Genomic DNA, 14212 nt, shown 5'->3' with positions numbered 1-14212 from the left:
TACCATTTCCAGTCTTGTATAATGGCCATTTCGCTATTTTCCTTCCGGATGAGCTTCTTATTGTTTAACAAAATATGAGCCAGCTTTTCCATTAAGAAGATTTCTTCAACAATTAGTATCCATTAGTCCTTTGCCGGGGCCTTTGCCTTTCCACTAAACAATTAGATTCGTTGTTTGTCCATGCGCTCTAGAACCACACATAGAAGGGTTTTCTGATACGACTCCCTCCTCAGCAGACCATTATTTGTCTGAAGCCCCTTCTGCACTGGACAAAACACCCACTAACACCTGGCTTTTCTCATCAGTGTGAAAGGCTACAACTTGCATTCACTGCTTGGTCAAAAGACTGTGCAGCAGCCACAGGTATTTATGGGCTCCAGCTCCGATCAGCAGTGATGTAAACATGACACCCAGGTGAACACCCTAATTTACACCCCTTTTCTGTACTGTGACGTCTTTCAGAACACAAACACTGTAAACAGACCAGTCACCTGCCCAGCACTGTGCTATTAAACCAGAAACACCACAGCTACACCTTCCACTGAGTGAGCTGTGAGTACAGCCCTGAAAACAGAAAGACTCCATTATAACTGTTACTTGGTAACAGTATTTACACCAAATACCTTTTTGCTTCCTGTAAAGCTTTCTATAGAAAGTACCATATATAGGGACCTTATATCCTAGTGTTTGCTTTACAATTTCAATAATATATGTGCGTGGTCTACAACAAATGATACTCCCCCAAACATTTCTGACATCAATGTAACTACTTGCTTTTCACCATGGCAATAATGACTGACATTTTTTGCCAATCATCATCTGAAAATCTCAATAATAAGCTCCCTTCCCCATTTCATTTCATCAATACAATACCAAATTTACTCTCATAAATATTTCCTTATAAGCAATGATTATAATCACAGCGTTCACTTCCAACCATGACAGATTTACTTGAGTGTGAGTTAGTCAAGCAGCCACGACTACATCCAACAGTCTCCCACATACTATCCAATGTAGCAGCAGCATTGATGATGCACAGTTTGTGCCTTTGCAGCTGAGTAGCTCTGGGCCATGGCTGCCTGGAGCTCTCTATGTCTGCCTCAGTTACCATGGAAATAGGAGTTAACTTGAGAGTCAGGGCTCTCCCAGGAGCTTTGACTGATGTGGAAGAGGGGAGGAGAGGGAGAAGGACATCTCAGCGAACTCGGCAGGCAACCGCTTAGTGCAGTACTCTTGGGTAAAGACAGCATCTGAGCCAGCAAATAACAATAAATATTTATCATAATAATAATAATAATAATAATAATGATAGAGATCGCATGAGAGCACTCTGAAAGGACATGCAAAGACATGCAAATGAAAAGACAAAAGTGAGCAGTGAAGTGAAAGTAGAGAATACAGAAAGGCAGAGACAGTCAATGAAGTGCTCAAGTTCAATAAATGACCCTTTGTTGTAGTGTGACAGTTACACGGTCAAGAAACGTGTTCAATTATGAAGCTAAATAAGCCAAAATTCTGATACTGCCACGGCCCAGTGAATCCTGCTCTTCCGACTGTCATAATATCACAAACATTTGTACTCCTCGCAGCATTGTACATACTAGTTCAACCAATCAGGCCGCTTACACTTTTGTATTTGTATTTTTTTTTTCCCTGTAATGTTAATCCCAAATGATATTACATGACAAGGATGAGTCAGTCCCCTCTGTCCAGGCTGAAGCACGTGAACTAGCATGGCGGCGAGGAGACAGCAGTGTCAGTGTGTGCCAGGCAGAGCGGCAACGCCTGGAGGAGCCCAGTGTGACAAGCCCATAGAGGAATGTTAATTTAGAGAGACGGAGCAAGAGAGGGAAAGCAAAAGAGTGTGACAGAGCAGAGATGAATAGAGTTCTGTTGACCTGAAGGCTGCCTGAGATTCCATGAAGACTTTCCTAATCACAGAAAGGCTGAGAGTAAGAAATAAATGCACCAAAACCTCACAATCTGGCAGTAGCAGTGGCAAAGACATCACAAAAACTGTTTCTAAAATCCACAGATGTCAGGAGAGAAGTCTAGTCCTCCTAATCACAGAAGCGTTCGATTGATGCCACCCACACGAGGATCCATTTTGACTGTATAGTTCTCAACCCTGTCATTGTCACAGCCCAGCTCGGGGTATGAAATGTCAAATCCCACTTAAGTAATCAACCGCTCAGAAAACTCACATAAAATCAACGTTGATCACACAAGTGGAAAAAGAAAAAAGAAAAAAAGAAAAAGGCAACGAGCTGTTGGTGAAGGACCCTCAAGTGAAGCATGTTAATCTTGTCACCAAGAAAGATGCAGGGATAGCAAAAATGAACACACTCATCCCCATGAATGAATAAGTGAATACAGCTTCCAGAGAACGACATGTGGTTTTTTATGTTGTTGGCAGATTGGATGCAGTAAATGCTGAATTTTTGCTTGATAGATTTAATTGAGATTTGAGTCATTTAAAATATCAGTGCACATCTGAGCTCACAGGACAGCAAACACAGAAAGAGACGCTTAAAACTATCTGGTCAGTGGGCAAATGTAAGCATCAAGTCAGTGGGATTAAAGGCCGCAACAAGTATAGAATATTTTCATTATCTATTAGTCTTGGTTATAATTTTCAAAATAACTTATTTAGTCAATAAATTATAAGAAAATTCCCAAAGCCCAAGATGACATATTCAAATTGCTCGTTGTGTCCAACCAACAATCCAAAACTGGGAGCTTCAGTTTACTATCACAGAAAGACTAAGAAAACCAGATAACATTCACAGTCAAGAAGCTGGAGACAATTAAGCTTTGGTCAAAAAATGACTTAAATGATTAATAAACCCAGATAGAGTAAAAAGAACATATTGTTATATACGCACTTCTTCACTCCAAATAGTTTTAGACTGTGGTGCCATAATTCTTTAGGTATACGGGGCTACAAACATACCTGTGTCCTACAGACTGCTCACCCTTGTTTTTACTTGTGTTGTGACACATGCACAACAGGGACCGGCCATCTTACGCTACAGATGTCAAAGGTCAGAGGTCACATGAGCTTAGCTGAGCATGTGAGTAAACAACCTCCTGTTACAGATCAGTAGTTAGTGCTGAGAAAAACAAAATCTCTTGGTTAAAATCCACACATTTGTACAGAAAAGAAAAGGTTCATGCTCTGTCAAAAACGAATCAAACAGTAATTTTGAGAAGATATGCAAGGCCTCATAATCCACAATCATGTATAAATCAAGTATTCCAGTAGGGTATCAACCAAAAAAGTTCATTTAGGATCCTGTACTATCTTACTTTGAAAGGTTACATTTCTATTTTATTTTTTGTTTGGCTAAGAGCCACGGTGGGTATGGTGTGGTCGCATGGCGTGAGTACAAGAATCATAATGCAATCAAGCAGTATGCAACCCAAAACATTTTTATTGCTGCTTTCTTGTTGTATTTCTGTTTCTTTGTTATTTTCTTTTTCAGTTTCTTTCTTCCTGTATACCAGACCCAAAAGGAGAAAAACAATAGTGGAAGAGACTAAACATTTCTAATTGTGTTTGTCCATTGCTATATTAATAAATAAAAAAGAGAGAGACCCGGTACACAGTAAATTCTGCATGCCTGAAATGAGCCCCTGATTCTTTTGTCGTATCTCCTTGTCTCCTTACATCAGATCCAGTGTTTTAAAGCATCTGAAGGAGTGGTGGATAACAAGCTCCATGTGGCTTTCACTGGTAAATCTGGTTCAAAAGCCCCCCCCTTTTATGTGTCCTTGCCCAAATCGTTTGAAGTTTACCAGTTCTCCCTTTTCCTTGGTCCAAGATTATTGTTGCAATGTAACACAGAGAGCAGCAACACTGAGTGACCTACATCATCAGTGAACAGCACTGTTTATCTTTCACAGTACAGCCTGTGATTAGTTAACAGCGCTCAGCTCATTACTCTTGACAGCCTCTAACGAGCATGACATGTGAGTGCAGTTCTCTATCAGAATTATACCATTATTACATTACATTATTCATTTGGCACACACTTTTTTTCCCAAGGTGACGAACAAGAAATGCATTCAACCTCCATAGGAACAAGAAAAACAGTAGCTTTTTGTTAGTGCATTCCTCCCAATAAAACAACATCTTTGTTAAAGAAATGAAGCATCATGAGGTGTCAAGATGTAGAGCCTTATTTTTGTGATGAACTTAAATGACTGATTTATAATTCCCTTACACAAAAACTTATTTTGTTTCCACACACAGCTCTAATGAAAAAGCAGCTCTGTGAGGTTGTACTTAGGCACAGTGCTGCTTTGAGCTAAATGTTAAGGTCAGTGAGCTAACATGCTCACAATAACAATACTAACATACTGATGTTTAGTAGGTATAATGTTTACCATGTTAATGATCTTAGCTTAGCATGCTAGTGTAGGCCCTGTTAGAGAAACTGCGATAACCAGGCAAACATCCACTGACTGGACATTTAAAAACAGGACTGATATCTGTCTTTTGTGTATCATTTGTTGTTTTGGGTAGGGGTGGGTGGATCGATCCCAAAAGTATCAATACTACAGACACTACAGTGCATCTCGGTTTTTGAGTTTTGATTCTAGCGTCAATTGGCTCGATAGCAGCCGTATTTCCTCTCTTCTACGGTGCACTGTCCTACAAGATCACCAACCCTAGTTTTGGGTAGACTGTCCTGGGTCGGACTGGCCAGTGTCTTGAATGTTGTTCTGTGGGTGTTTCACTTGGATTCATGCTTGTGTCAAAGTCTCCTAACAGATTTACAAAGATCCCAGGCTCCTGCCATAATTCTGGTTAATATTTACCCTCTCATTGATAAGTTTGGATAAGAGCGTAGTGTAAACGGGTTACACATGTATGCCAACATGCTGTATTCCTATTTACTGTGTAGTAGTTGTAGTCTGGATTTCTGTGTCACGTCATCTTTAACCATTAAATACTTCTTTCTCACACAAAAGAACCAATACAAAAGATCCTACTGACAGTCTTTCAATGTAATGTCCCATCAAACACCATGAGAGGAGATGGTTAAATCTCCCCTTTGGCATTTGAAAGCAAAAGTAAAGGTTAAAACAGTGTCTTAATGCGTTTCCTCCTTTAGATCCAAAAAAGAAAACAATCAAACAGCTGGAGAGTGACAGAACTGAAGAGTGTGTAAGAAAGAGACAAAACAGACATCACTGTCAAAGGTCAGTGTTGAGAATTTTTTGCATCTGATAATGTTTTTTTTGTTTTTGTTTTTTGTTTCTTGCATTTGTCTTTTCACTCTGCGGTTGTGTGTCTTTTTAATGCCACTCTGTTGCTGCCATATGCCTGGGAGCAGCTAAGCCTATCTAAGGCCTCTGAGGAGAAGGCCTTACCACTCTAATAAGGCAGCAGAAGAAGACAAAAGCTCCCCTGAGACCTAATTTGCACACAAATATGTAGAAAAAAAAAAAACACAGGAGACAAAACCACACGTGAATTCTCCTTCCAAGAGGCGCCGCTCGCTGCTGGGGTATTTTTCTATCCTGAAATCTAGTTATGCCTCCTCTGTATTTTTATGGTGATGATATGGCAGAGAAAAAGGTGGTGAACCAAGAGCAGAAGCCACATGGCTAAAAATGGAAGTTGGACTGTAAGTGTGGCTTCTCCAACATCAAGTTACAAGTTAGGACTTTCAGTGAGGAATAAGTGGTAATTAGTGCGCTGGGTGTTTCCACGAGTGTGGGTGAATAAATAGCGTGCAGGGGTGGGAAGCACTGGCTAGGTTCATGGAGGGGTAAAATATGACTAAGCATACCATGGCTGATGTTCACATGATCACAAACAGGCTGAAGACAACATCCTTTATTATCCTCAATGTTTATATTTCACTGCTTTGTCCCTGAATCTTTTTGAATTACTTATGTATTCTATAAAATTTGTTTATTGTAACTTTCAAAAAGGACAGAAAGGTGAGATGTTTAAACATCTCTTCAGCTTCAGATTCAGACAACTCTATCCTAACTATTTAACTCAAGAAGGGCAATTCCTTTGCAGCTTACCCAGTCCACACACACTAGCTCTCTTTTCTTCATTTGTTACAAAACTATTCGTCATTTTCACGTCAACAACCCAGTCCAACACTGTGAAGGCCTACCAGGAGACAGAGCACGTTACCCCTCATATTTAAACAATCATCGGATCTCTCTCTTTGACGGCTGGCTTTCCACTTTGCATTCAAGTGTGCCTGTTCAGAACAGCAACTGTGAAATGGACTGGCTCTTTTCTGGCGTGACCCGCTCATCGGGAGCAGCTAGGGGTTCAGTGCCTTGTTAAAGGACACTTTGAAAATCAGTTGGGATTACTGAACAACCTTGCTACTTTCACGCACTTGCAATCAGCTAATCACTGGGATGATTTGATTGCCACCAAATGTTTACCATGACCTGACCTGATGGCGTTGCCTTAATCATAAATCCTGAGCTGCTTCTAGATAAGAACATTTGCTTAGGCCATGAATGTAAACGTAAAATGTTTATTTTGTAGTCATTTTCTTTCCAGTGCATTTTATATTTGTAGGATCCAACTACTGAATTGAATTGTTCAAGATTTTCCCCTTTTCCACAAAGATTCTTGACTCCTTCATTCATGTCTGAGCTGTTTGACAACTTTATCAGATAACACAGCGGTGTTAAGAGGAAATGTCAGGTCACTCCATACTGTGTGTACGCGTATGTGTTGACTGTCCTTTTTGACCCAACTGGAGGATAGCAGCGACCCGGAGGGGAGAAAACCCATCAGTCTCAATAGCCGGAGAGGTGCGCAGCGAGACACCGAGGTGCTCCACAGTAATTTCACAGTCATCAGTCCTCATCACCGGGAGGGGGCAGAGGGTTCAGAGCGGTGGCAGCCAAAGGGTAAAAAAAAAAGGGCTCAGACTCAGCGTGCACCCTTTTCCATCCAATCTCCTCCAGCTACTCTCTCCTTTCTCATCCCCTCACACCCAAGCCTCTTCAGGGTTTCTTTGGCTTGCAGACAGGCACACACACATACTTCTTTACAACCAGAAACACAAACAGGGTTCATTTACTTTTTTGTAATCTGAAATATCCACATGAACACTTTCTTGCTTCTTCCTCTCTCCTTGTCAGGGCCACACAAACACATACACACAAACTTGGGCTCGGGTGCACATCGTGTCCTCTGCGGCTTTACTATATCTGTATCTCCTCACGGTCTGCTTCCACAGCTTCCAGTGAGGAAGTTATAATGACAGGAACACTGTAGCTCAGAGAGGAAAGAAAACACACACGCATGCACACACAAGGATATACACACTTCGACACAAGCACATAAACACACACACACCTGCAAGTACAAAGATCTTAGTTTCAATGACACCATCTACCGTTCAAGATACAGTAAAGCTTTCAAAGTACGCAAGAAACAGCAATTATCCCATCTATAAAACGTGCATACCAATAACCACCCACACATACGCATACACACACATACACCCATTTGTCAGTACGTGCTTACACACATGCACTCCAGTTAACCCAATGATACTGTGACTGCAACCACAGAGAAAAAAAAAAAAAGAGCAGTGAAAGACTCACTCGTCTGCTCCTACCAATCAGGGATTAAACAGGAGTCAGTCCAGCCAATCCAACCTTCTCATCTTATTACAGCCTTGATGCACAACAGAGTCAACCTCAGGTCAAAGTCAATCTCAATCTCTGTGTGTTTGTTTTTACTCCCTCCTTCCTTCACTCGCGCTCTCCTCCTTTCCTTCTATTCATACAAAAATTAGATGATGGGTGGCTCTTTTTATTTCTGTCCCCGTCAGTAACTTTCACCAGTCATTGTTTGTTTTGCAGATTAGGGGTCTAAATTTCACCAGTGATGCTATTTTTAAAAGATGCTTCAAATTAATTCCAGTGTGATCCGCATTTAATTTTCCTTCCTCTTTTAACATGGCCGCACTAGAGAATCCAAGATAATGTCAAATAATATTGTTTTGTAGATGAAGCTCAGAGCCTGTGAGCAGTGTGCTGGAGCAGCATAGCGTGTGGAGTCATGATGCCTGATCGAGCATTTGGGGACCAGAGGGAATGAGAGAGGAGATTATCAGGCTCCTGAGCTAGCCAGCTGCCACTGGAGCTGTGTGGGCAACACTACATCCTACCTCCCTTTCTTTTTTATCTCTCTGCCTCTTTCATGGTCACCCTCATTAAACAGCACTGATAGCGAATGTGTCTATGCACAGGCGTTGTCAGCAGTAAGGAGAACTGACAAAGTTTCTGCATATCAGTGATACAAAGCAAAGCGAAGCAAAGAAATCTGCTCTCAATGTGTCCGAACGTGCTGGTGCATTTATTCTGAGGTTTGCAAATTACATACAATGTCAACTTCACTCGTGCCGAAAAACTAACAAGTAAATATATGTTTGTTATTTACATTACTGGGCTTCACACGTGCAAGGGCTGACACTATTTTATTACTGATAACATTAAATTATGCTATAAACAACCATATATAAGCATACAAGCGTATAATTTTTGTCGACAGATTCGACCCTGTTGCACATCACAAATCTATGGAGAGATGGTGTGTGCCATTCTTCACAGATGAACTTTTCCAGATGCTCTACCTTCTGCTTTAAAATAAGGTTCTCTATTTGAGTCAAGTGAGGCGTCACTGTTGCAAAGGTCATGTGTCAACTCTTGTGTGATCTTTGCAGTGTGTTTGGGATCTCATTGTCACATTGGAAAGTTCCTCTCCTGCCAAGCTCCTTGAGACCGAGAGCCATCTTTTCATTCATTATTTGGGAACACTTACATTCACAGCACCATCTAAAAATGTTATCCCACGTACACCTTATGCAGACCCACATTGCTAATAATTCTGAGAAGCTGCTGTGGATGAGTATTTTATTTTTTTGAAACCTTCCTTAAGCGAGAGCATATATTATTGCTAAATACATATTTTCTGCAACTGAGAGTAAATGAGTGGATGTTTCATGTCCCTGAACGCCTCGTGGTATTTCAGACCAACATAAAAAGACTTGCATGATCCCCAACGGCCACAACATCCATGTTCAAAGTCTAAGTGGCTCAGCAGACTCTCTGGTAATTACACTCAGCACAACCATGTACAGCAAAAACCTTTCAATGCCATTTCCAAAACCTTTCACACAACAACACCTCTGTCTGTGTGTAATCACGCAGCAGCAGAATCAGCAAAAGCAGCAACACAGCTGATGAAACTTATGGATTTTTTTTCAGTTTGGAAAGAGTTTATCCTTTTTACCCAGTTAGGTGATGATGTTTCACTGCAAGATGTTTCTCTCAAATCTTTATTCATCTTTATTTAGGTTATATGATGGTAAAATAGATGATATAACAGGCCATCCAGACAGCACAAATCCCAAGCCTTCCACTGACTCTCACTCCAGCTGGAGTTTATACATGCCAGTTCACGGTCCATGTGTATGTGCATATGTGTGCACGTGTAAATGTTTATACGCAGCAAAGAGCTGCTTCTGCTCTGTAAGAACTACTATGAAAATACATAACGCCCGTGGTCGTTTCCATATCTATAAAGACAGCTTGCACGAGCAAAGAACGTACAGTAGCACAGCCATGGGCTGAGTTAGTCATGATAGAGAGTTCAATCCAATTTCAAGTTAAAGAGAAGTTAAATTAGATGCCATATCTAAACAATAAGCAGCCCGTTATCATTCCTGCATCGCTGACACACTGTTAGCACAGCCACAGCATCATGGGACTGTTTGTACTGGAGGAAAACAATTATTATCTCCAAATAGGAGGGGCGTCATCCGTAGAAATTTTAATTAAAAGACTGGCAGAGTTTCATCTCAGTGTGACAACTCCATTATTTCCCAATGATAAAACAGTCTTCTAGCAGAACAAATTCAGTTCGAATGGAGTGACTTCCTCTGGCAGTTTAAGTGGGCAAGCCCGGCTAATCGTTTTCCTGACCTTGGCGTTTTGATATCCAGCTGAAGTAGTGAGGTGAGGCTGAAATTAAAGTAATTATTCAAATGTGGCGTCACTGAGCTTTGTGCTGAGTTTCACTCTGAGCTTATGAACCAAACCCCAGCACATATTTTTAGTTCGTTGCCTTGTTACAACAGGAATAAATCCACAGCGGGTGTATTTTGTGTGCCCATTGGTCATGTGTGTCAAGTGCCCTTGTGTAGCTTGTGTCGTCATTTTCAAAACACTGTGCACTTTCCCCATGAATCTACGCTTGTGCTTTCTAATTTGCACACATCATAAATATCCTTTACTGCCCCTACCTTCATCTGGATCATTCCTGGCCGATGCCTCCAGAAGCGCCACGCTGGCGGCAAAAGACACATGCCTCTTGGACTCTGCTTGTTGGAGGTTGTTGGCGTTGCGTCCCTTCTTGTCTGCCTTTCGCTTCTTGCTCTGCATCTCCTTCTCGTACACAGCCCATCTCTTCAGCTGCTGTGTGCGCCGCTTCTGGGCCGCTCGCAGCCTCTCCAGACTGGGCACTTTGTCCAGCTGCTGCAGCTCTTGGATCAGCTCCAGGTGGTTGGCCATGGCGCCAGGGGACGGGATGGCGGCAGTGGGTGATAGCGGAGGGGTGAAATTCAGAGAGAATGTAATCTTTTTTCTAGCGAGGGCTGCACCTTCGGCTGTGGCCTCCTCCCATTATCGTCAGCATCATCCTCTCAGCTGTGGTAAACTTCCTGAGCGAGGAGACAGAAAGAGAGAAGCTGAGCCACTGCTCATAAAAATATCAGTAACAATCTTTTACTACTTGGAACTTAAATAAATACGTCAGTAAATAAAATGTGGAAGTAGTTTGATGCAGTGTAACACTTCTAGTAAATCTTTGGCCACTGGGAAAACACTGACATTTTAAAGTGAGCATGGCCTGATGTACCACAGAAAAGTGCACAGAGATGCATTTTGGTGGCCTAGTTAGGGAGATCCAAGTTCAAGCTGCCATGCAGCCAAGCGCTGTGTTTTCTGGTTGTCTCACCATTTCCTTTAAACTGTGTTGTCTATTGTGATGCCAAAATGTGTAAATAAAATCATATATTTCTGTTCTATCCAACAGTGAGGTTCACATCAAGGTGAAACAAAAATAAAAACAATATTCTATTCTCATAACTGCTCTGTTTTCTTCCATTAACTTGCATGATCTTCCACCCATCAAGATGATGCCTTTTAGGGTTCAGTTAAGAGGACAAATGTACCTCTGCGAGGATGGAGGCCAATTTCTCTATTTTTATCTAAATGACTGAGCATGGGTCGGAGTCTCAATTTTCCATTTGCTTTGTGAGCCGTTATAGACCTCTGTCTACCATCCTGCATGAAGGTTAACCGCTTCCTGAGTGCTACAAGTAGACGGCAGTATGTTGAGAAAGCGATAAAAGACAGAGAGAGAGAAAAAAAAGGCACCAGGGCAGTGAGCTGAAGTGGGGATTTTTCATGTCATCGTTACCTTGATGTACTCAGGCTGACTGTACACATGAACAACAGGCTCTGTCTTTCTGTCTGATAACTTAAAGCTACATAGTCATTGACACAACAAAAGAACAACTTTAGCTTCTTAGCATTTTTAGAGCAGTGACAAGAAAGCAGCGAGCTGTATGTTCATTAATTCTATAGAAATGTACAAATCAGCTTTTTTTTATCAATATAACAGGTCAAAAGCAAAACCATTCACGTTCAGCCATAACTGAGTAAGATACAGTATGTACAGACTAAATACAAACATGTTGATTTTGTGGCTTTGTGGAATTTTGTGACTAATGATTGAGCTTAAGCTCTGGGTGATTGAGACCACTTCCTTTGAACAGCACTCAACAATGTACGGACATTTTAACACTGCAGCCAGAAAACATTCTCCTGATAGAAGTCCAGCCCTTCCTAATCGCTTAGCACACAAACACACACACACCAAAACAAATTACATTTCATATGATTTCCATAGCTTTAAAAACAAAACATGCATGTTTTATGAGTGAAACATGCTCTTACTTACTATCTCGCACATGCTGATAAATATTTCCTCATGTCTGCCATCCCCTTCACTAATGAAACCCTGCAGTCCAGCATCGCCTGATGAAATGCTCCACAAATGTGTTGCTACATCTAGTCTGTCTGTCTGTCACCAACCTTATACAACATTTCCTTTGCAGTTCTACAAACTTGTACCTAACTGCTAAAAACATGGACAGGAAACGAGCACTTCCTACAGCATCACTTTCAGTCCTCAGTTCACCAGCGGCAGCATGTGTTCGTTCGCATGTGAACAGATGTCATACGTTATCAACTGGCAGCCAAGTGAAAACTCAAGAAGGCATCCAGATCCGCACATGCAACTGACCCTTTCCAAGCTGTTCACTCTCAATCCTTTAGATGCATGAAAGTTTCCAGCACAAAGATTCAAACGTCCTTTACTTTCAGATGACAAGAGGAGATCGAGACTGTAAGAGGTTGTGTGAAAGAGCCGAGAGGTGTCTTTAACACAGCAAATGGATTTACAGCAAATGATTTGTAAAGACTGGGTCAGGATCCAAAGGTCGATCACAAGAGGATTAACCGCAGGGTCTCAAATTATTCTGGAGGTATTTCAAACTAAAGCTGTCAGCAAATTTTTTTTTTTTTTTTTTTTGCAAAGTGTTTCAAGGAAGACAGACGACAGACACAGAAGTGCAGAGTGCTGAACAGTCTCTACCACAGTTTCATTTGTTGGTTTGAATAAGAGTCTATAAAGATTTATGATAATGGGGTTGAGAAAAACAATCAGAACCATTAGAAGTTAAAATGCTAGGGTTAGGGTTAGTTCAGTATTGGCAATGTGGAAACTTTTCACTACTTAGGATTTTTAAAATCTTTCCAAATTCTGTTCATCATTTCTACATTTATCATCTTGTCTACTTAAACAGTCCTGTCATCAACGTACCCTGCTTGACATTTGACTACTAGAAACACAAACTTTTACATCACATATTTTATGGTTTAAATTGTGTTCTTCATCTTTATGTATGTAGTTTAGAATTTTAGCATATTCTGTATATTGTATGGCCGACAGCTCACCTTAATGCTTCAGTTATTTGGCATCTATGCATTTGTCAGTATGATTTAGTGTATCGTTAGACTTTACGAAAAGCAAGGAAGAAAATTTACAGGAATATAAAATAACAATATCACAACACAGTTACACAACTGCTCTACACAAAACACAACGCAATTCATATGACTATCCATCAACATGATATCTGGGTGTTACAGCTCTAGTGATGTCTTTCCCGAGGCAACATTACAGGTAAACAATACAACTTTTTAAACAAGCAATAAATGTATCCACCAGTATCGCCATCACACTCTAAGTAATAGTAATAATTCTTCATAAATTTCTTTTATGTAAATATATTGTGAAAGCACCCGTACTGATATCCAGAACAGACACACATTATCAACTAAGGTCATAAATACTGTACATTGTTTGTTCTGTCGTTATCACCAGTTCCTGACACACTGTTCCTACTCATAGAGACTCATCCATTCAAGACACAGGCCTTTGAGCTCATCTCCATCCACTGTCAGTGCTAAGTGACCGCTTAGATCATGTGGAAAATTGTAGTAAAAGGTTATAAACAAGGCCACACACAGTTCCCTGTGCATGTTTCACCCATCAAGTCTTTCAAACAAACTGCAACCCTATTTACTTTGCTCAAATTAAACTTTACAGTTAATATGAATGCTTAGCTGGAAAGATTTTACTGCCTTATTTTACCGGTAAAATAAGAGTTTGAGAGGTGGCCACAAACAACTGAAAACTGGTTACAAATAAAAACCCATTCCAATAAAAGAAAATATTGTTTTTGATTGGCTGACAGTTTAATTGGACGCTTCAAACCTAGTTGACAGTTTGACAGTAATATTTGTGATACTACACTAACGTGTGCTGATATATTAATATAATAATATAAGTATATATTCCACTTTGTGTTGTTGTTATTGTTGCCTCAGGGTATGTCAGATTGCTTTAACGCTTGCATGATTAAAAGTAAAATAAATAAGACTCAAGTTACAAAATAAGTATACTATTATAATACCAAGTTTCCCCACAGCGATCATAACTGCAGCACACAGTAGAGAGCAGCCAGGAAAAGGCCAACGAGCAAACTAGGTTTAAGATTCACTACAACTCCAAACCACT

General features: G+C 40.6%; 1 protein-coding gene across 2 annotated transcripts in view; it reads right to left on the bottom strand.

Moving 5' to 3' along the window:
• The window catches only part of ppp1r16b (protein phosphatase 1, regulatory subunit 16B), a 71488-nt gene that overhangs the window by 34481 nt on the left and 22795 nt on the right, over window positions 1-14212 (bottom strand). Inside the window, exons 1-2 of one of the 2 annotated variants that reach the window (XM_087172527.1) lie at window positions 12029-12192; window positions 10308-10724 (exon numbers count right to left, since the gene is read on the bottom strand). In XM_087172527.1, coding sequence (XP_087028653.1) covers window positions 10308-10575 — 268 coding nt within the window. In that variant the 5' untranslated portion in view covers window positions 10576-10724; window positions 12029-12192. Of the gene's footprint in view, window positions 1-10307; window positions 10725-12028; window positions 12193-14212 lie in introns of those variants that run through there. The other variant, XM_023400942.2, reaches the window with a different exon arrangement.

Source organism: Seriola lalandi, unplaced genomic scaffold (genome assembly GCF_002814215.2).
Source record: "Seriola lalandi dorsalis isolate HSWRI2012SDOR001 ecotype SW California unplaced genomic scaffold, Sedor1 jcf7180002053074, whole genome shotgun sequence".
Lineage (NCBI taxonomy): Eukaryota > Metazoa > Chordata > Actinopteri > Carangiformes > Carangidae > Seriola > Seriola lalandi.
Note: the sequence above shows the minus strand (reverse complement) of the source record. Positions and strands in the feature narration are given on the sequence as shown.